This window comes from Pelophylax lessonae (assembly GCF_965119305.1).
Source record: "Pelophylax lessonae genome assembly, chromosome: 8".
In the NCBI taxonomy this organism is placed as follows: domain Eukaryota; kingdom Metazoa; phylum Chordata; class Amphibia; order Anura; family Ranidae; genus Pelophylax; species Pelophylax lessonae.
In genome coordinates this window covers 274047838-274071387 of record NC_138775.1, presented here as the reverse complement: position 1 = coordinate 274071387, position 23550 = coordinate 274047838, and the positions used below count along the sequence as shown (strand labels likewise).

Here is a 23550-nt window from a genome sequence, read left to right as displayed (position 1 = left end):
CATTCTCTGTGATGTCATCAGCCATTAGTGAATGGACAGGCTGTGTTCTTCAGCATGGGGCCTGGAGTGGTTAAATATGTTTGAATACGGGGTAAAGCACCAATAGGATGTTAGATTATCTATGATCCAGGCTAAATGCTGGAAGTGGATACAGGATAATGGGGCACTGCAGGTTTAAAAAAAAAAAAAATGATGTATGGTCCTGTTGTGCATAATATAAAATTATTTTGGCAGGTAGAAAGACTTACTGTACATTTATATATTTTATCTGATTTTACTGGTTCAACTGGAGTTGTGCTTTCTATTCCTTTCATTCATATGACAACTTTAATATTTCACAGTGGTTCCCATCACACCTATAATCAGTAAAATTCAGCTTCTGCAATCAGCCTTCAAAATTTCTATCAGATGGAGAAACCAGACGTCGGGGAGACTGAGGTTCTGTGAAGTGCAATATAAAACTCTCACAGGCCCATCATGGAAGACGGTACGGAGAGTTATGTCGATACACAAGCAGTCTCTGTATTTACTGCCTTTTTTGTAAATCTAGATGACCCAATTACTCCTATTTGGTTAGGGGCTTAACTATGAATAATAGGACCCCATGTCAAAATTTGATTTGGGCCCCCAGCTAGAGCTGACCATACACTGTTAAGTTTATTTCCTTCAGCCTGCAGGTATAGTGATTTGAAATTTCTGTAATGGCAACCTGGATAGCGTTAAAAACATGATAGGGGTTCTAACCTTCCCTACTCTATCTAAAACAAAGAAAAACTTTTTGACTGAACATACACTATGGGTTTCAATCTGCTCAGCAACTGGCTGTGGATTGGAACAAGGTATGAGGAAGGTATGCAGATTCTGCTTATGTTTTTCAGAGTAAAATGAGGAACTTGGTGTCCTCCCACTGACACCAATGATGGGACACTATTGCTCCCACTGACACCAATGATGGGGCACTATTCCTCCCACTGATACCAATGATGGTACACTATTCCTCCCACTGATACCAATGATGGTACACTATTCCTCCCACTGACACCAATGATGGGAGACTATTCCTCCCACTGACACCAATGATGGGGCACTATTCCTCCCACTGACACCAATAATGGGAAACTATTCCTTCCATTGACACCAATGATGGGAGACTATTCCTCCCACTGACACCAATGATGGGGCACTATTCCTCCCACTGATACCAATGATGGTACACTATTCCTTCCATTGACACCAATGATGGGGCACTATTCCTCCCACTAGTACCAATGATGGGGCACTATTCCTCCCACTAGTACCAATGATGGGGTACTATTTCTTCCACTGACACCAATGATGGGACACTATTCCTCCCACTGACACCAATGATGAGGCACTATTCTTCTCCCTTACACTAATGATGGGGCAGTATACTTCCACTGACACCAATGATGAGGCATTGTTACCAATGCCAGGACATTTTCTGCGCCTACTGACTACAGTCTGGCTCCTCCAAAGTCTGAAGGATAATAAATTGGCCCTTTGTTTGGATAGTTTGGAGATCCCTGCACTAGAGGGATCACCAGCAGGAGGAAGGAAGTCCGGATTCCTCTATATAGATCTTTAGTTATCACTAGAGGGATCACCAGCAGGAAGAAGAAGTCACTAATGTCTAATGAGGGTAAATGTAAAATTTTGAGTTGCCACCAAAACATTAGGGACACTTCTTTTCATGACATTTGTCTAAGAGGAGTTTTCCCTCACATTGGAAATCATGCCATCTATGTACCATTAGGGAGATTTCTCTTCCTGTCCTGAAGACTAAACAGGAAGTGAGAAGATACATTTGAAATGTATCTTCTCACTTCCTGTTTAGTCTTCAGGACAGGAAGAGAACTCTCCCTAATTGTACATAGATGGCAAAAAAACAAAACTGACAGCAGTTTTACCCTCCCTTACTCTATTCAACATTAAAGGAAAGGTTTTGTCTTAAATATACTTCAAAGTGATTGTAAAGTTATATATTTTTTTAAAATAATTATACTTACCTGCTCTGTGCAGTGGTTTTGCATAGAGGAGCCCTGACCCTCTTCTGAAGTCCCCCACTGGCGCTCCTCATCTATGTGTGCTACTATAGGAAGCAGCCTCTTATGGTGGCACACATGCAGACTTGATGCCGAGCCGCGCTTTGTCAGACAGTGTGGCTCAGCCCCGCCCCTCTCCCTTGTCACCGGATTTAATTGACAACAGCAGGAGCCAATGGCTTTCACTGCTCTCCCTGAGTTCAGTGAGGAGGGGGAGAGAAAGCAGCGCTGGATCGAGTTCAGGCTCAGGTAAGTATTTAGGGAGGCGGGGAGGTGGGAGTTGCACCTAAAAAGGTTTTACAACTAGATGCAGAGATAGCATTAAAGTGGTTGTAAACCTCAGACATGAAATGTGAACAAAGCATATCCCTCTAAAGTGTGTGCTTGTCTCAATCCAGAGCACAAAGTGTCATTTCTGTCTGCTACTTCGTTCCTCTGCTATCATCCTGAGTCACTTCTGACAACTTTTCCTGACACCAAGGGAAAAATGATGACAAGGGAGGGACCTCCAACAGATTGACAGCCCCAGCTCTGTTCCTGTGTGCTGTGTGAAGGGGATGTCCTTTCCCTCCAATCAGCTCTCAGAGATTTCCTCACTAAGCTCTACAAAATGAAACTTCAAGAGGAAGTAAACCCAGCAAAAAAAAAAACCCTGTAAGACAAAGGCATAATGAGCTAGTAGTACCTTAGAATGATCCAGGTGGCAGTTTTCTATTATCCTCATCTTGAAAGCTCATTACTCTGGGGCTTTCAGGATTGGATTGTATGTTTTTCCTGAACATTTGACTAGTGCTAATATCCAATAGCGCCACCTATATTTGGGCTTTAATAAGGATGTTTTACAAATAAACTACTTCCAAGTTCACATGGAGTTCTCTTGAGAGCACAAACAACTTCCCTATACAGGGGACCTTTGTTGGAGACATATTTCCGGCCATCTTCTCATCTCTACTTTTGACGTTCCTTCCCACTTACACCTCTTCTCATCCATCTCTTTTGGATCCTTCTTCCATCTTGACTTGGTCATCTTTTCAGGAAACAAATGTATATATATATGCATATTGAATTTCATTGCTCACACCCCTGATGAAGGGTATTCCTGCAACGTGTAGGGTGTCGGGTGCCCATTGGAAATCTATGCTCCACCATTTTCCTTGTCCCACCATGACAAGTTTTTACAACTTCATATTGTGATATATGTATTTATCTCTACTATTACACTGATTTTATGTTTATCTATTAAAATTATGTTTTAATATATACTTGTGGTTTTATTTTCGGCCTTAAAAGTCCCGTTCTCTACCAGGGGGGTTTTTCTTTGCAATTTATTTGGGATGTTGGCCATATAACACCTCGCTCTACCTAGATGAGTACCCCTTCTATTTTTTACCTTACACCGAAGCCCCCACAGTGCCGCCCGCTCAGCAACAGGACGGCCGACATGTTCAGCCATCCTGCTTCCTTGTTCGCGTCCTCCGGCCATCTGATTGGCCTGAGGCGCGATGACATCACTCCCCGTATGCGTGCGGGAGCCCAGGGATCTGAAGGAACAGAACGGGTGGTCGTTCCTTCAGAGCGCATGCGCCGATGAGGTCTTCGGCTGTATTAAAAGTAAATATCTCCTAAACGGTGCAAGTTTAGGAGATATTTACAGTACCTATAGGTAAGCCTTTAATAAGTTCTAAGAGAGGGTTTACAACCTCTTTCAGCTCTCCGCCCTCTTTTTTCTGAACTCCGACAAGTTTAAAAAATCAGCACTTTGAATGGATGTAGAGAAGAGAAGTCTACAGATAAACAGATACAACTTATGTTGGAGGATTTGTTTCATCTCTGTGTATCACCTGAGGATAGTCCCTTCACTGCATATATATAAAGGTTTTCAACCACTTTAGGGTAAAAAACCTTTAGACTTTACAACTATTTAAATTCTGCTTTTCCCATTGCTTACAATGCATTTTATTTTCATTTTGGAGACATAAAAACTCTCAGTTTGCTGTAAATATTGACAGTGCTCGGACCTGGCAACTGCTCAGTTACAATTGCTGCCTTTTGGAGCAGCAAGGGAAGCTTCACAAACATTGAGTATTTCTTGGGGTGGGTTGGGTGATGCGAGTGGAAGGTAATTTCAGCGTCCGACGAGGTCCATTCGGATGACAGTTCCGTCTCCGCTCTGTGTGCAGAGACAGAGCTGTCAGATTTCCCGCTGTCATCTATGGGGGAATCGGATGAGAACGGACCGCCTGTCCGTTCTCATCCGATCCCATCCGATCCGATGGACTGATGGAAAATAGGGTTTCCATCCGTCCGGATTTCACGGACAGCATCGGAAGCGGATAGCAGCGCGTGTCAGCGGACATGTCTCCGCTGACATCCGCTGCCCCATAGGGATGCATGGAGGATCCGATCAGGTCCGCCTGAAAAACTGACAGGCGGATCTGGTCGGATCGCCCGTGTGAAAGAACCCTAACTGAACTAGACCGATCCTTCGCTAATCTGGTATAAAAACAATTGGGCCTCGTTGACTGACCATGTACCAATCCATACACCCGGGTGAAGCGCTGTCTTCAACCACACATGATGTACAGGTGTTCAGCCCAGGCAGCCTGTCCAAATCAATGACAGATGACTGACTGCATGGACCTACATGGATCTCCAAGTGCATCCCAGAATGTACATTTATCTGATGAATGAATCAGGATTCAGGATGCAATTCATTTATTAACAATTATGAGTAAGTAGATCTATTTTATGTTTTATCTGTGCTACTATTGGACTATAGCAGCCTTTCTCACCGTTTTCACCCCAGAAGAACTCTTGAAAGAATTTTCAGTTTTCAGGGCAAGTTTTCTAAGGTTAGTCTACTGGAGGTCATTTTGAAAATGACCCTTACAGTGGTTGGTAGAGTGTTTCTCTTAAGCCCCGTACACACGATCAGATTATCGAACGATCTGTCGTCCGTTTTTTGTGGCATGCTAGTCTGATATGGAAAGTGAAGAGGTTATTTTCATACGAATTTTCCCTTACGACAGAATTCTACTTCAGAAGTGATGTCATGTGTTGGATTGCTTTCTATGTGTTCTTTCGTCTCTGAGCATGCCTAGTCTGGCTCATAAGATTTTTCCCCGTCTAAATCTGTACTAATGAGACTAAAATCGGACGTTGTGTTGACGGAGGACAAAAATTTTTATAACCTGCACATCAGGATTTTGTCAGCCAAAAAGTCGGAGTCGGCTGTCGAATGCACCATACTAACAATCCAAAAATTTGGCAGATCGGTCGTCGGACGAAATTTCCCTTCCGAATTTCTTATCGTGTGTACGGGGCTTTACAGTCATCTGGCTCTGGCTTTTGGATCTGGATGTATATAGACACCATCAAATTGGAGGGCCATCAGCCACAGCCAAAGGAACACAAGGCAACCTCTTCGAGATCCATCAGCCACAGCCAAAGGAACGGAAGGCCACCTCTGGAAGAAACGTAGGGTTCCATGGAATCCTGGCTGAGAAAGGCTGGACTATATGAATATGACTGAGATAAACTCAAGGAGAGCACTACCTGATACATTGGGGTTGATTTACCAAAGACAACTCCAGTGTGCACTACAAGTGCACTTCAAGTGCACATGGAAGTCAAGTCGATGTAGATCTGAGGGGAAGATTGAAAAATGCTGTTTTTTATTTTCCTTGCATGTCCCCCTCAGATCTAAAGTGACTACACTTCCAAGTGCACTTGTAGTGCACAGTGGCTTTGCCTTTAGTAAATAAACCCCATTGTTATATGTGGTTTATACTACATAGAAAATAATGAACCAGTGACATTTATTGGCTATGAGCATTTTCTTTTCAAAGAAACACTTTTTTCCTAGTAAAGTCAACTGTGCCGTTAGCCGTTATGGTAGACCACAGACCGCTCCCAACAGGATATCAGCTTCAGCTCATCCCAGATGTTTCTAACGTAACCGATCCTCACCTTCCGCACCATCTCTGTATGAGAAAATGTTTGCAAAACGAATCCATGCAGAGACGATAGCGCTTGTCTTCTTCCTGCGGAACCCCTTGTACCACCACATGTTGATGTGTGTATTGGCAGGAGGATCAAAGCACTTAAAGTGAAAAGATAATGTATGTTCAGTAAGTACAATTTCTGTAGCATTTACCTGGAAATCATTTTTCTTTTATCACTCTTCTATATCCACTTCGGCTCTCGCACCTGTTCACCCCTTATGGACCAAAGCAATTTTTAAATTTCTACTATGAGCCTATTTATTCGTCGATAAAGTTGTCATTACTGAAGATAACGACGTAATACATACATTGTTTTTTACCACTTTAAGACCGGAAGGATTTGCCCCCTTCCTAACCAGACCCTATTTTGCGATTCGGCACTGCGTTACTTTAATGTCGGTCACCGGCTCTCTGCTCTGCCTCTCCAGTGTTTAACCACTTTAAGACCGGAAGATTTGACCCCCCTTCCTGACCAGGCCCTATTTTGCGATTCGGCACTGCTTTACCTTAACAAACAATTGCGCAGTCATGTGATGCTGTACCCAAATGAAATTGACGTACTTTTTTTTCCCCACAAACAGAGCTTTCTCTTGGTGGTATTTGATCACCTGTGCGATTTTTAATGTTTGCGCTATAAACAAAAAAAGAGCGACAATTTTGAAAAGAAAAAAAAACAATATTTTTCACATTCTGCTATATAACATTCCCCAAAAAAATTTTTTAAAAATCAAAATTTTTTAACATTTTAGGCCAATTTGTTTTCTGCTACATATTTTTGGTAAAAAAAAATCGCAATAAGCATATTTTGATTGGTTTGCACAAAAGTTATCACGTCTACAAACTACGGGAAAGATTTATGCCATTTTTATTGTTTTTTTTTTTTTGTACTAGTCAGTGGTGTATTTAGGTTTTGTGCTTCCCCTAGGCCTGACTAAACTTGGGCACCCCTAATTTAAATATGGAACCACCTCTTCCTGTAAAGGCCACACCCTTTTCTGTTTATGACCCACCCTGTCATCTGTAAACCACAGACCACAACCACAGTCTATCAGTGCCCATCAATTCCCAGAAGTTCAGCCTCCTCAGTGCAGCCTCATTACTGCCCATCAGTGCAGCCTCATTACTGCCCATCAGTGCAGCCTCATTACTGCCCATCAGTGGCCACCAGTACAGCCCCATAAGTGTCCATCAGTACAGCCCCATCAGTAGCAGCCTATCAGTGCCCGTTAGTGCAGCCTATCAGTTAGTGCCATCAGTGCAGTTTATCAGTACCCACCATTGCTGCATCATCAGTGGTCATCAGAGCAGCATATTAGTACCCATCAGTGCTGCCTATTAGTGCCCATCAGTGCGATATATCAGTGCTGCCTTATCAGTGCAGCCCCATCAGTGCAGCCTTATCAGTGCCTATTAGTACAGCCTCATGTCACTGGATTAGAATTAGTAAGATTACTCCTTTCTTTTAGGATATTTGGACTTGTTTGCTGCCACTGATTGTAATCACAGGATTATTTCACTTAATTGTATAATGACCAGGAAGCCCATAGTCATTATACAATAAGTGAAATAATCAGTGGCAGCACACAAGTCCAAATATCCTAAAGGAGTAATCTTACTAACCCAGTGACATATTGCGATAGCACATATGAGGTGAGCAGGTCCAAAATATTATTGCCATCATATACAATTAAAAGTCTTAATTGTATATGATGCAATTCAATATGCTTGCTCAAGGACAAGGATGTTTAACGAAATGAAATTATATTATTGACATGATGCCTGCCATACCTGGGGATGGAGGAGGGTAGGCGGGGCATTAGGCTGTAGTGCCACACTTATTAGCATTGGCTGTCGTCAGGCCAGTTGTATTAGGTTGTGGTCGGCGGTCTGTCCGAATGTCCTTACCGCCAGGTAGCAATGTGACCTCTTTAAAGGGCTGCAGGACTGATTTGCCTCCTGGACCCTGCCCTCCGGCCCAATTCTCCCCATAAGACTGGCACTATACTAAAAGTGTAGCACAAGCCAGCGGGGACCCTTTTCGTGCGGGAGCTGGGAGAAGGCTGTTTTTTTTTTGTGCGGGCTGCAGCTTTTTTGCTGCCCCCCCTGTAAAGTGCCGTCCTAGGCCTGGGCCTTGTCGGTCTAGGCCAAGATACAGCACTGGTACTGGTAATGGCGGCGATCTGCGATTTTTTGCGGGACGACGACATTGCGGTGGACAGATCGGACCCCTAACTGACATTTTTGACACTTTTGGGGGGACCAATGAAATTACTACAGTAATAAGTGCTATAAATATGCACTGTTCCTGTAATAATGGCACTGGCAGGGAAGGAGTTAACCCTATGGGTGATCAAAGGGTTAAATGTATGCCTCATGCTTACTGATGTGTGTGTGTGTGGGGGGAGGGGATTCTTAGAGACAGACAGAGATCGCAGGTTCAGCTATGCTGAATCCTGTGATCTCTCCTTGTCTGTCACAGAGAAGACCCGCCTGCTTTGTTTACATAAGCAGGCGGGTCTTCTCACACTTTCCCCGACGATCGCCGCCTCTCCTCCCCCGGCCCGACTCCCGCTGTGTCTAAATAGAGCGGGAGCCAGCCTCTGGTGCTTCTACCAGCTTGCTCGTGCGATCGGTGAGCCGGAGAAGGAATCGGCCGTCGGCGGAAGTGTCACAATAGAGACGGCAAGGACCAGATGGTCCCCGCAAGTCTCTATGACTCTCGGAGGCCCAGGCACGACGTGATGACGTCACGCCTGGCCTAGCAGTTTTCAGTACTGCACTGATCTCGGCTGAATAGCTGAGATCGTTTTTTTTTTATTTTTTTTATTTCAGGCTTTCTAGCCTGTAGGAGGGATCTGAGGTCTCTTATTGATCTCCCCATAAAGAGGACCTGTCAAGCACTATTCCTATTACAAGTGATGTTTACATTTCTTGTAATAGGAAAAAAGTGATCAAAAAAATTTAAAAGGAAAGTGTAAAAAAAATAAAAAGAAACAATAATAAAAAAAAAAAATGTAAAGTGCCCCCCGTCCCTGCGCACGCGTTCGTCACGGCCACATATATAAACGGCGTTCAATCCATACATGTGAGGTATTGCCGCAAATGTTAGAGCGAGAGCAACAATTCTAGCCCAAGACCTCCACTGTAACTCTAAACTGGTAACCTGTAAACAAATTTAAAGCATCGCCTATAGAGATTTTTAAGTACCGAAGTTTGGCGTCATTCCATGAGTGTGCGCAATTTTAAAGCGTGACATGTTAGGTATCCATTTACTCTGCAAAAATGTATAGGCTGTAAAGAGGGCTATATCGATGCTGGACCAACCGCTATGAGAGACAGAGATCAAACAAAGGTATATAAAAATATACTTTTATTGAAAATACATTTAGTAAAATACTATACAACAGTGGTACAGTTAGACAAAGACCAACATGCAGATAAAGACAATGGACATATGTGTACCCCTTAGTAATACCCTACCCACACCCAGCCCCACACAGGTACATAAGGAAATGTCCTATAGTGGCGCAAGGTAAGGGTGTGCAATGCATTTCGCCTACTCGGCTTCTTCAGGGAAGGGTAGGTGTAGAGGATTCACAGTATTGTTATAAGATCAGAGATAGTCCCATGTATAGAAGAGCAAAAAAAGCCGCCTATAAGCGTTTCAGAAGCTGAATCGTCCGTGCAGGGGATCAAATCGCATTTAATTCAAAACTCTTTATAGAGCCAGTTTATTCTGTTTATCTTCAATAAAGAATAGAGTTGCATAGAGTCACCAGGGTCTTCTGAGAAATTTCTATGCACCGTGGTACAAATAAAGGCATGGAGAGGGACGGGGCATTTAATCACACCAACAGACAGATACGACCAGAGCCTTTAGTCACTGGTCCATATCATACTCTCCGAAGATGTCCCTCTCCAGGGTGTCTAAAAAATCTGGGAAGGCTGCAGTAAACTTGATTGGTCTAATGGGTAAGCTATATTAGCTACCCTTAACCACTTAAGCCCCGGAAGATTTTACCCCCTTCCTGACCAGAGCCTATTTTGCGATTCGGCACTGCGTTATTTTAACGGACAATTGCGCGGTCGTGCAACGCTGTACCTAAACGAATTTGAACGTCCTTTTTTTCCCACAAACAGAGCTTTCTTTTGGTGGTATTTGGTCACCTGTGCGATTTTTTGATCATGCGCTATAAACAAAAAAAGAGCGTCAATTTTGCAAAAATAACAATATTTTTCAAATTTTTTTATATGAAATTCCTAAATTTTTTAACATTTTAGGACAATTTGTTTTCTGCTACATATGTTTGGTAAAAAAAAATTGCAAAAAGCGTATTTTGATTGGTTTATGGATTGGATTGGAAGTTATTGCGTTTACGAACTAACGGAAAGATTTGTCATTTTTGTTGTTTGGTTGTAATGGCAGCGATCTGCAATTTTCTTTGCAGTACTGCGACATTGCGGCGGACAGATCGGACCCTTGACTGACATTTTTGACACTTTTGGGGGTACCAGTGACATTACTACAGTAATCAGTGCTATAAATATGCACTGTTACTGTAAAAATGACACTGGCAGGGAAGGAGTTAACTTTATTTGAGAGGGAGGGGTTAAGTGTGTCCCTAGGGGCGTGCTTCTAACTGTGATTGGATGTGGCTTGAGGTGTAAGAACAGAGATCAACGGTCCTACATAGCAGAACCATGTGATCTCCATTCTTACACAGGGGAGAATGCCAGGCGGCTTGTTTACATTAGCCGCCTGCCTTTCTCCCGCTCTAATGGACACACACGCGGGGTGGGGAGGGGGGGTCCGTGAGCGAGCGGGAGCACGCCTGCAGCAGCGCGCTCGCTCCCTAGAGCCTCACAGGCTAGCGACGTAGCCCTACGTCGCTTTGCCTGTGAGGGGCTGACCGCCACAGTAAGGCTCCATGTACACGGGACGTTGTTAAAAGTCCCTTTGAATGCTGGAATTTTTAGGACGTTTGGAACGTCCGTTCAGTCGCGTTTGTACCCGCGTTTAGCGGGCGTTTAGCAGCGTTTGCGGGCGTTTGCGTTTAGAAGCGTTCCTAGAGGTCAAAAAAAATATTTCCCTTTAAAATGGAAAAACGCGAACGCTAAACGCGAGTCATCGCGTTCAGACGCGTTCGGACGCGTTTGTGCGTTTGAAACGCCGGGAAACACACGTTCAAACGCAAATAATTGCGTTCTAAAAACAGTCCCTGAACGCAACTGCCTGCAAATGACTGTAAACGACCTGGTGTACATGGACAGATAAGATAAAATGTAGATGGGTTCAGGAGCTTCTGAAAAAAACGCCCAACTGCTCCTAAACGGCCATTTCCAGCGTCCCGTGTACATGGAGCCTTAATAGTCGTGCGGTGGTCAGCAAGTGGTTACGTTTTTTTTCCCAAAAATTTTTTTTGTGCAAATACCGTGTGACATAAAAAGTTGTAATGACTGCCATTTTATTCCCTAGGGTCTCTTCTAAAAAAAATATATATATATTGTTTGGGGGTTCCGAGTAATTTTCTAGCAAAAAAATTATGATTTTTACATGTAGGAGCGAAGTGCCATAAATTGCGCGGTATGGGAGTGGTTAAAAGTAACATCTCTCAAATAATAGGCAAATACAAACAAATTATCAAACCACAAATAAATAATCTTAGCTTCTTAGCTATACCCCCTCCCCCCCACCCAAAAAAAAAAAGAAAAAAAAATCCTTAAAGCAGAGTTCCAGCCACAAAATCGACATAGTCGATTTTGGGCCATCCGCTTGCTTTTCGTCACCTGAAAAAGATAGTTACGATTTTTTTTTTTGTTTACTTACCTTGTTATTGAAGAAAATATGCTCACCTTTCTTCCTCTTCCTCCCTCTGCGGCCGCGGCCCGCACCGTCACTTCCTCCTTGCATTGATTCCTGGGAGCCGAACGTCATCGCTCCCAGGAATCAATGCGCCTACACCGGCCCCGCTCGTCATTTCCGGTGCGGGCGCCTCATTCCCTGCTAAACAGCTTCTGGGCATGCCCAGAAGCTGTGAAGGGAGGACACGTCCGCACCGGAAGTGAGGAGCGGGGCCGGTGCAGGGTATTCTGGGAGAAGAGGACACGGAAGAGGATGCAGAAGAGGACGCGCTGGCTTCAGCTGCCCACATCCGAGATGGCAGCGCTGGAGAAGAAATTTTCAAGCTAAGTTTTTCTTCTAAAAGGTAAGTGCGACCCGGGACGGTTCAGAGGCTATCCATTGTGGAATGTACTAGCCCTGACTGTCCCGGGGGTATTTTTATTGAAAAAAACGTTTTCGTGGCCGGAACTCCGCTTTAAAAAGTTTTGTTTATCCCAACCCTTTTGAAGGGTCTTTTTGAAGTTTTTAAATGTTTGTAAAGCTCGTGGTTTATTTTATTGAGCTTTCTTTTCAGATTGGCCAAACAGGCAGCACAAACAGGAGCTTTGTAATCAATAAAATCCATACTGCAGATTCCCTGCGTGTCCGATGTAGAGAGGAAATTGGAAAAAGTTACTGGAGTAACTGGAGTGCCCCCCTTCAGGTTCCACCATCAGGTATGTAGTTGTCTTTCTCTTTCCCTTCCTTTTGCCATGGCAAAACAAATGGATTGCTCTTCTTATTACATCTAAACCTCTAAAAGGACACAAATGTAACATATTGCAGTCTACTAGTCCTTAAGCTAGCCACATACAGTTCAGGGACAGGGACCAGCCAACATTCGAAGGCTAATTGTACTCAAGTTGATCGATCAATCGACTTGGGTACAACCAACAATTTCCGATTTTCCATGCGATTATTGCCAGCAGCTATAGCCGCTAGCAATAACACACTGTGTGTTCTCCTGGCCAGGATTTCTCCCTGCGCCCCCTGGCTGGGAGAACACAATAACTCTATGGGAGGGATTCCCCCATTAACACTGTGCTGTGCTGATGGGGCAATTAAGCGATTTTCAGGTTGCAGGAAAGAAAATTGCTCCGTATATGGCTGGTGGTGGTTGCATTTGTTTTCTTTTTTCAGGCAAGTACAGTAAATACTTGCCAGTATTCCAGTGTCCTTGTCACTTTCTGTGCACCCATTTGATAGCTCAAACAATGTTGTCAGCTTTCTATTGTCTGTGAACTGCAGAACATCTGCTGCTTGTGAAACTGAAATGAGAAGGATTTTGCAGTTCAAATCTTAGGGTGACAACACTGTTCCTACATACACTATATTGTCAAAAGTATTGGGACACCTGCCTTTATACGCACATGGACTTTAATGGCATCCCAGTCTTAGTCCGTAGGGTTCAGTATCAGTGGCGGCTGGCGCATTGGGGGCGCAGGGGCGCCGCCCCCCCTATCCATGCTTCCGGCCCCCTAATCTACATGCGGGGCGCCGGACGCATGGAGTTCAATGGGGCTTTTTTTTTTTTTTAACCATGTGAATAGACCCAGAGGCTCTAATAGGCTAAAAAAAGGGTGGGCCTGCCGCCTACTGCTGCAGATGTCCAGGCAGGGTGATTGAGCCTGGGGGGGGGGGTTCCTGGTGTGGTCCTGCTGTGGTCCTTCTGTGGTCCTGGGGGGGTGGTGTGCGGTCTGGTGTGGTTCGGGGGGGGGGGGTTATGGTGCAGTCCATCCCCTGCCCCTGGCCCATGGAGCACCAGCCACTCAGTATTGAGTTGGCCCACGCCCACTCTTTGCAGCTATAACAGCTTCAACTCTTCTGGGAAGGCTGTCCACAAGGTTTAGGAGTGTGTCTATGGGAATGTTTAACCATTCTTCCAGAAGTGCATTTGTGATGTTGGACAAGAAGGCCTGGCCCCTCGCAGTCTACGCTCTTAATTCATCCCAAAGGTGTTCTGTTGGCTTGAGGTCAGGGCTCGGCACGCCAGGCAAGTTCCTCCACCCCAAACTCGCTTATCTATGTCTTTATGGACCTTGCTTTGTGCACTGGTGCGCAGTCATGTTGGAACAGGAAGGGGCCATCCCCAGACTGTTCCCACAAAGTTGGGAGCATGAAATTGTCCAAAATGTCTTGGTATGCTGACGCCAAAAGAGTTCCCTTCACTGGAACTAAGGGGCCAAGCCCAACCCCTGAAAAACAACCCCACACCATAATCCCCCCTCCACCAAATGATTTGGACCAGTACAGCAAAGAGCACTTCCCATTCATTCGTTGTCCCATGCAGCTAAGGCTACAGATAAAGGAATGTGTGTTTGAGCTTTGAGTTGCATACCCTAATGCAATAGACTGCGCACACCTATGGACACAGTCATGCCGGAACAGATAAACATCTTTTCTGAACTGTTACCACAATGTTGGGAGTGCACAATCAAAGATAGGCCAAGGGGTAGACAATCAGGACCTGCAGCCTATACCAATAAAGAATTTCACAGCTCATTGGGGTGGGGAAAAGGGGGCGCATTTTGCCCCCCTTTGCCTTGGGTGCTAAAGGACCTTGTCTCAGTAGTGCATACAATTGTATGAAATGTCTTATATGCTATAACGTTCATAGTACCCATCACTGGAAACACCAAAACGTAATCATTCGAGGAGCGTCCATTTACGTTTGGCTTTATAGAGTATATTTGTGAAACAAGGTTTTTATACTGTACATGTGCTAAAAGTAAAGCTAACCTGGCAAGCAGTCTATATATCATCAAGCATATATAAAGCCATTAATCATACTGTATAATCTTGATTTGAGATTGATTTAATTTTTTTTGTGCAGCTCCCGAGGGCACTCCTAATGTGTGGCGGATCCTGGGGCCAGAGTATCCCAATGGGACCCAGGAAGTGACTGTTCTCATAGCGGTAGGGACCAGCCTTGTACTTAAATATAATTTTATTGTTTTAAAGCATGTTCTCTCTGATCAGGGCTGGGACAAGGGGTGGGCAGGAGGGACGGCTGCCCTGGGCACTGTGGTATTATGTGAGGGGGGCGCCACAAGGAGAATGGAGGGAGAGGATTTGTGTTGGAAGGGCCAATTTGGGAGGCAGCAAGGGGTAAGCAGGGATTTTTTTCAGCGGGAACATGGGGGAACGCAGTTCCGGCACCTCCAGTACTGAATGCATGTAATAACAAGGGGTGTCCTGGAGGGTCTTTTGATGCTTGCTGCGGGATTTATTGTCACTGGTGGGGATCTGTTTTTGTTTGAGGGTCTATTATTGCTTGTGGAGGATCTGCTGTTTCTGGGGGGTTTTATGTTGCTGGTAGGGATCTACTGCTGAGGGAGAGGTCTATTGTTCTCTCTCTCTCACCTCCTCCCCTCTCTCTCTCTTTCTCTCTCACCCCCCCTCTCTCTCTCTCACCCCCCCCCCCCCTTTCTCTCTGTCTCTCTCACCCCCCTCTCTTTCTCATTCTCCCTACCCTCCTCTCTCTCTCACCCCCTCTCTCACCCCTCTCTCTCTCTTTCATCCCCCCTCTCTCTCTCTCTCATCCCCCCCTCTCTCATCCTTTCTCTCTCTCACCCCCTCTCTCTCTCATCCCCCCTCTCTTTCCCTCACATCCCCCTCTCTTTCTCTCTCTCATCCCCACTCTCTCTCACCCCCCTCTCTCATCCCTCTTCTCTCTCTCACAACCCCACCTCTCTCCTCTCCCTCTCTGTCTCTAATCCCCTCTCACCCCCCCCCCTCTGTCTCACCCCCTCTCTCTCTCATCCCCCTCTCTTTACCTCACATCCCCCTCTCATTCTCTCTCTCTCATCCCCCCTCTCTCATCCCTCTTCTCTCTCTCTCATCCCCCCTCTCTCATCCCCTTCTCTCTCTCTGTCTCTAATCCCCTCTCTCATCCCCCCCTCTGTCTCACCCCCCCCCCCTCTCTCTCTCATCCCTCCTCCCTCCCTCCCTCATCCATCCCCCTCTCTCTCCCACCCCCTCTCACCCCCCCCCTCGTGACATCTCAGAGGTTCATGCTGGGACTTGTAGTCCTTCAATTTTGGAGGGAGTCACATCCATTAAAAAGGAAGGAGTGGGGCAAATTTACATAGGAGGGGGAGGGGGGCGCCAAATTTTAGTCTTGCCTAGGGCAGCACAAAACCAAAATACACCACTGCCCCTATACAAAGCTACTTATTTATCCCGGGGTTGCCCTAGAAAATTTGAGAAGATCTGACACCTGTGGACAAATTCGGAGTGTACAACAGATGATCAGGAGTCCACAGACTGAATTCATTCCCCTCTGATAATTTATAATATGAACAAATTTACTCTGCAGGGACTCACATTACAATTGTTCAGGTAGGATTCTGAACATGAGTTAATATTCTTCTGATACATGAAACTATGGAAATGATTATTGATAAATTGATTATTGAATTAAAAAAAAAAACTACAATAGCCTGAAAAGCTTGTGTACAGATCTTGCATCTTTAGAAGTATTTTCTTCCATTGCTGTGTAAATGAATTGGTCTTATTTCTGTCTGTTGTCACTGATTTGATTCTTTGCCATTACAGAAGGATAATGATGAAATTCCACAAAGAGCAATCTTGGGATACAACGTATTTTATTTGCATAAAGAAAATATGACTTGTATGGTGTCGGAGGTAGAGTGTGTAAGACTTTTCCCAAACGGGGTCAAGATGGTATTTGTCTCTGCCTTCAATTCCCATGGAACCTCCCCCAAAAGTATTGTATACACTCAGGAAGAATCAGGTAAAGAAGGCCTATCATTTTTTGAGAAATATTGGATTGTATTCAAACCCAATACCAAAAATGTAATAGATTGCACACTAGTAGTCTTCGATATGGTCGCTGCATTCGTTTTCTCTTTTGAAGCTTCTTTCACTTTATTTTCACCTGGTGATCCTGGATGGCTACATCATGGCTGGATCAAAGACCCCCCCCACAACCCCTCATGCTGTGCTGGCTGTCTCCTGTCCCTGTACTATACACAGTCTGAGCTCAGGCAACAAGATCTCCTGCTCCCCACACAGCACACGCTGTAGCTGAGATCCAATTCCCTTACACACAGCTATGATCTGCACAGTGTGTAGCTGGCTACTGCAGCTGAGCTGCTATTCTGACCAGGGAATTTCACAGCAGGTCAGAACTGCAACACAGTAGCCAGCTACACACTGTGCAGATCATAGCTGTGTGTAAGGGAATTGGATCTCAGCTACAGTGTGTGTTGTGTGGGGAGGAGATCTTGGTGCCTGTGCTCAGACTGTGCACTGTGCAGGGATGGGAGAAAGAGCTCTGCCCAGTTCCCTGGCAGCGGTGACCCCCTATCCTCTCTCCTGCCAGCGATAACCCCTGTTTTATCTCCTGTCACCGATGACCCTTGTTCTCTCTCCTGCCAGCGACGACCTCTCTCCTGCCAGAGATGACCTCTCTCCTGGAAGTGGTGACCCTTGTTCTCTCTCCAGCCAGTGATGACCTCTCTCCTGGCAGCAGTGACCCTTGTTCTCTCTCCTGCCAGAGATGACCTCTCTCCTGGAAGTGGTGACCCTTGTTCTCTCTCCTGCCAGCGATGACCTCTCTCCTGGCAGCAGTGACCCTTGTTCTCTCTCCTGCCAGAGATGACCTCTCTCCTGGCAGTGGTAACCCTTGTTCTCTCTCCTGCCAGCGATGACCTCTCTCCTGGCAGTGGTGACCCTTGTTCTCTCTCCAGCCAGCGATGACCTCTCTCCTGGCAGTGGTGACCCTTGTTCTCTCTCCTGCCAGAGATGACCTCTCTCCTGGCAGTGGTGACCCTTGTTCTCTCTCCTGCCAGCGATGACCTCTCTCCTGGCAGTGGTGACCCTTGTTCTCTCTCCTGCCAGGGATGACCTCTCTCCTGGCAGTGGTGACCCTTGTTCTCTCTCCTGCCAGCGATGACCTCTCTCCTGGCAGTGGTGACCCTTGTTCTCTCTCCAGCCAGCGATGACCTCTCTCCTGGCAGTGGTGACCCTTGTTCTCTCTCCTGCCAGAGATGACCTCTCTCCTGGCAGTGGTGACCCTTGTTCTCTCTCCAGCCAGCGATGACCCCTCTGCTCTCTCCTGGCAGCGATAACCCAAGTTCTCTCTCCTGCCAGCGATGACCTCTCTCTTGGCAGCGGTGACCCTTATTCTCTCAACTGCCAGCGGTGACCCCTATCCTTTCTCCTGCCAGCAATGACTCCTGTCCTTTCTTCTGTCCTCTGTCCCTGGCTCAGTTGACCCTCGTACACTGCCCTGCTGACCCTTATTCTCCACCCTGCTGACCCATTGTCCCCTGCCCTGCTGACACCCTCTACACTGTAAACTAATAGCCCTTGTACACTGCCCTACAAACTGCTGATCCCTTTCCTCTGCCCAGCTAACCCCCTGTACACTGCCCTGCTGACCTCCCATCCTCTGCCCCTCCCCCCCCCCCGACATTTTTTATTGCTCCCCACATCAAACAGGCTAGATCTGGTCCTTAGGTACATCACTCCTCCTCTGTATCTATGCAGAGAACCATGGTTGTCACCCTTGGCTGCTCTTCTGATACAGACTACAAACATTTCCATCTCCATTACATGGGGACAGGGCAATTGGTAGTTACAGATGATAGCTAGGGATGAAGACATTCTTTGATGCAGCTCAGGGAGTGACAAAGATTGAATTTCTGACAAGATCAGCAGGTATTTTTAGATCTAAGGACTCTAAGCTGCAATACATTACATTTTTGTTCTTGGAATTAGTTATCCTTTGAATCTTTATCTCCTTGATGGCAGCAATTGCCCATGCTCAGAGAACATTAATAAAGGTTCCACCTGTGATCCAATGTGCTCCTAGTTCTGAGATGTCACTGTCAGCCACAGGTCTCATACTAATGATAAGGATCCAGTCGGCATGATGGCGCTTTTCTACTGCATGGAACCGAACGGTTCGGCTCGCTTTTGTGCTTTTCCACTGCTGGTACCGCATGGTACGGTGTAGGAACGGTTCGGTACGGTGGCGCTTTTCCACTGCATGGAACCGAACGGTACGGCTCTCAAAAACAGTACCTACTCGATTGTGGTTCCAACAGGTACCATACCCGGTACCATATCCCACAATCCTTTGCATGCAGTCACTACTAGCCACTGATTGGTCAGAGAATCCCACCCACCCCATTGTTATCCCACCCACTTAACTTTAGTACTACTTTAGTGGAAAAGCAAACCATACCGTACCAAACTGTTCCAACACCGTACCATGCGGTACCAGCAGTGGAAAAGCAAACCAGGCCAAGCAGGGCCAAGTAGAGCCGAGCCGGTACTTGCAGTGGAAAAGTGCCATAAATAAGTGATCACTGTGACAGCCTAACATGGTGATCTCATACAGAGTAGAGTTTACAAACAAACATCTCCCTGCTGCAGATGGCATTGTGCCCCTTTGTACTGGCTGTGCAAAGACAAGGACTTAGGCCCTGATAACATTGGCAATAAAAGTAGAAGTTTGAGGCACGTTTTTAATGCTCCTCCAATGTGCATTAACACTTTAGGAGTCGATATTTTGAGCACACAAGGCTTTACAGTGTGAAAGCTGAACTCTGGGTATGATCTGTATTGCATACTTCCACTGGTCCAGCTTGGCACTGGGGAAGCTTGTAATCAATGTAGTAATTGATGCTGCATACAGTGATAATGGGGATCTTCCAGGTCCTATGCAAAGCGGCTTCCCCTCTGCACACTGAGCACGAGGGGGTCGCTGGCTTGGCACCTCTGCCATTCATAGAATACTTTGTTGATCCTGCCAGAAATCTTGTGATAACTTCCTGTGCGTTCTGCCTCTGCTGCACTCTCATCTGTAACAATGTTACGCATTTTCTATGAAGAATACTCTATGGACACTGAGTGGTTATTTAGACCCTGTGCTATGCTCCTGGTGTTCAACCTGTGGCCCTTTGATATATGTTGTGTTGCCCTTAGAGCTCAGCAGTCTGTAGTGGGAACATTGATTAGGATAATGGCACTGAGCTCTATAAGCCTCATGTCCCGAGCCAACAATGTATCATGTCCTCACTCTCTGACCAGTGGCGACTGGTGCTCCATGGGCCAGGGGGGGCGCCAGACAGACCGCACCATACAACCCCCCCCCCTCCCGGACCACACCAGGCCGCACACAGTACACAGCATTACAGTACAGGACCTGCATAGCATGGCATGACAGTATAGTACAGGCTCCCCCCCCCCCCCCCCGGCTCACTCACCCATCTGCAGCAGGCGAACGGCGACGGCTTCTTCCCCGTCTTCTGCGTCTCCTCCTCCTCCATGCCCAATGGCATGGCTTCTCCTTTCGGCCAATCAGGAACCTGTTTCCTGATTGGCCAGGAGGAGGATCCATCTGACAATAGCGAATTTTCATTTGCTATTGTCACACAACTAGGTGGGCTCACTGCGCCCGAGCCCACCCTTTTTTTTAGCCTATTAGAGCCTCTAGCTCTAATCACATGGCTAAAAAAAAAAAAAAGCTCCATTGAAGTCCATGCGTCTGGCGCCCCGCATATAGATTAGGGGGCGGGACGCATGAATAGGGGGCGGTGCCCCTGCGCCCCATATGCACCAGCCGCCACTGTCTCTGACCCTCATTTCTTCTATTAGGTCTGCAGTCCCTGACAGTCATCTCAAGCATTATGAAAATTGAAGATAATGTGTGGCCCTTTGATGATGTCAGGGGTCTCGTTTGAGGCACCCTTCAACTCATAAGTTGACAACCCCTGCTCTATGGACACTGGGTCCATCTTGGCCCTTGTGCTCGGATGCGTTTCCAGTCTCTAAGACAGCCTTTCTCAACCTTTTCAACACAGAGGAACCCTTGAAATACATTTCTGGTGTCGGGGAATCCCTGCTAAAAATGAAAAAATACAACTCATGACACATTAGTGTGACAGTCAGTGGGAAGAATGCTCCTTACTCTTCTTATCATTGGGAAGAATTCCCCCCCTTACAGAGAGCTAAAAGGAACAATGGTGTCATTGGGAACTTATCTGAGAGCAACCTCAGGAGGAACTCTAGTTGGGAAACCTGCTCTAAGACATCTCTACGATTCGGCCCATTTATTTGGTAAAACATGGAAGGTGGTCCCAAGCAATTTTTATGTTGTGTTTAAAAGCTTTTACTACGAGGATTTTCGCTACTGCTCTCTTCTTGATTTGTATACTTTGTGGATGTTGTTATGATTACTTTTCTTATTACCATTACTACTATGAACATACTGTTACTGATTTCACTTTATTAGATTTACCTCAACCAAGCAATCTGACTGCTACAACTTGGCCAATCCATATTCAGTGGCAGAGTCTGCCCAGCAGAGGGCACTCACTTCTCTGGTATGTTCTCCAGTGGAATCCTGACAATTGTGATGGGAAACACAGAAACGTGTCATGGCAGAGACTCCCGAAGGATAGAACACATTTTTCGTTCAATGGTAATTATTTGTTTTATGTGTATTTTCTCTGTATCATTCGTATTAATTATTTTTCTTCTCAGCAAATTGATTGGCTTGTTGTGCCACCTAGTGGGGAAATCGAATATTTTTTTTTTTTACAGCTACTTATATAGAGCCATCAATTAAAGCGTAACTCCACTTTTGTTAAAAAAAAAAAAAAACATTCCCCTCTGGGTGATCTCTGTACATTGCAAGGATTTTAACAAACTTTGTTGCAGATTCCTACCTTTTGTTATTCTGAAGAAATCATTGTTTGTTCCTCTGTGCTGAGTGGGTCTAATGGGAGTGGTTTCATAATTATCTATCAGCTGTGGCAGCTGCAGGGCTCTAATTAGGAAAGCTGCTGGGCCTGCATCCATTTAGACGTGTTTCTATTGGGAGTATCTCACCAAAAATGACATTTTTGTTGCAGGGGATGCCTAAAATCAGGCTTGTATCTTAGTGCAGACTTCTGGGAAAATTGGTGGGCCAATCACACAAGCAGGAAATTATGTTTCTGGGGTGTGGTCAGTATACATTCTGTGTACAGAACAGCCCTAGGTAGCCATATCGCATTTTCAGAAAACTACAACAGCCGCAGATTGAAAAGGAAAAGTAATTTTTAATAACATTCAAATACAATATGATTTGTGGTGCAATTGTTTACGCTATATTATTTTTTCTTTATTTCCTGATTTTTTTTTCCCCACGAAAGTTGAGTTACCCTTTAAAACAGCGCTTTACATTTATTGTGTTTCCCTGGAAATAAGACCGGGTCTTATATTAATTTGGTTACAAAAAACACACTAGGGCTTACTTTTGGGGATTTCTTATTTATTTACGGTATGTACAATAATCTGTTTATTCAAATACAGTTATGTCATCATGATGATCTTAACCTCCTTAGCGGTATTCCCGAGTGTGGCTCGAGGTTAATATAGTGTACCAAAAGCGGTAACCCCCGAGCCACACTCGGGATTACCTCAAAATCACACTCACCTTCCTTGCGATCCCCCGCCGTCCTCCAGCCATCCTCCTGCTGTCCTCCCGCTGTGTGCTCATCCGATACCGACACCTGTCTTCCGTTTCCATTCCCTGCGATCCCCCGCCGTCCTCCCTCGCCGTCCTCCTGCTGTGTGCTCAGCCGATGCCGGCACCTGTCTGCCGGTTCCCTTCCCTGCGATCCCCCGCTGTCCTCCCCTGCCGTCCTCCCTCGCCGTCCTCCCGCTGTGTGCTTGGCCGATGCCGGCACCTGTCTTCCGTTTCCATTCCCTGTGATCCCCCGCCGTCCTCCCTCGCCGTCCTCCCGCTGCGGGCTTGGCCGATGCCGGCACCTGTCTGCCGGTTTCCTTCCCTGCGATCCCCTGCTGTCCTCCCCTGCCATCCTCCCTCGCCGTCCTCCCGCTGTGTGCTTGGCCGATGCCGGCACCTGTCTTCCGTTTCCATTCCCTGCGATCCCCCGCCGTCCTCTCCCGCCGTCCTCCCTCGCCGTCCTCCTGCTGTGTGCTTGGCCGATGCCGGCACCTGTCTGCCGGTTCCCTTCCCTGCGATCCCCTGCTGTCCTCCCCTGCCATCCTCCCTCGCCGTCCTCCCGCTGTGTGCTTGGCCGATGCCGGCACCTGTCTTCCGTTTCCATTCCCTGCGATCCCCCGCCGTCCTCCCCCGCCGTCCTCCCTCGCCGTCCTCCCGCTGCGGGCTTGGCCGATGCCAGCACCTGTCTGCCGGTTCCCTTCCCTGCGATCCCCTGCTGTCCTCCCCTGCCATCCTCCCTCGCCGTCCTCCCGCTGTGTGCTTGGCCGATGCCGGCACCTGTCTTCCGTTTCCATTCCCTGCGATCCCCCGCCGTCCTCTCCCGCCGTCCTCCCTCGCCGTCCTCCTGCTGTGTGCTTGGCCGATGCCGGCACCTGTCTTCCGGTTCCCTTCCCTACGAGCGTTGCGACGCAGGGGGGTGGAACCGGCAGCAATTTCAAAAATGTAAATACACCAAATGATGCTTTTATAGTTCTTTGTGCCTGGAAAATTGAGAACGACCATGGCGTCCAAAAAGCGTTCTTTTTGCGCAAAATCGCTTTTAGACTAACTGGAAAACAGCGACAGCGAAACGGAGTTACTTGAAGAACTGAGCGATAGCGATTCCTGGGAAAA

General features: G+C 46.4%; 1 protein-coding gene across 1 annotated transcript in view; it reads left to right on the top strand.

Moving 5' to 3' along the window:
* IL23R (interleukin 23 receptor) overlaps positions 1 to 23550 on the top strand; it is a 120346-nt gene that overhangs the window by 40074 nt on the left and 56722 nt on the right. The window contains exons 6-10 of the mRNA XM_082264986.1: positions 342 to 487; positions 12484 to 12625; positions 14782 to 14864; positions 16506 to 16704; positions 21217 to 21405. Of these exons, the coding sequence (XP_082121112.1) occupies positions 342 to 487; positions 12484 to 12625; positions 14782 to 14864; positions 16506 to 16704; positions 21217 to 21405 (759 nt within the window). The remainder of the gene's footprint in view (positions 1 to 341; positions 488 to 12483; positions 12626 to 14781; positions 14865 to 16505; positions 16705 to 21216; positions 21406 to 23550) is intronic.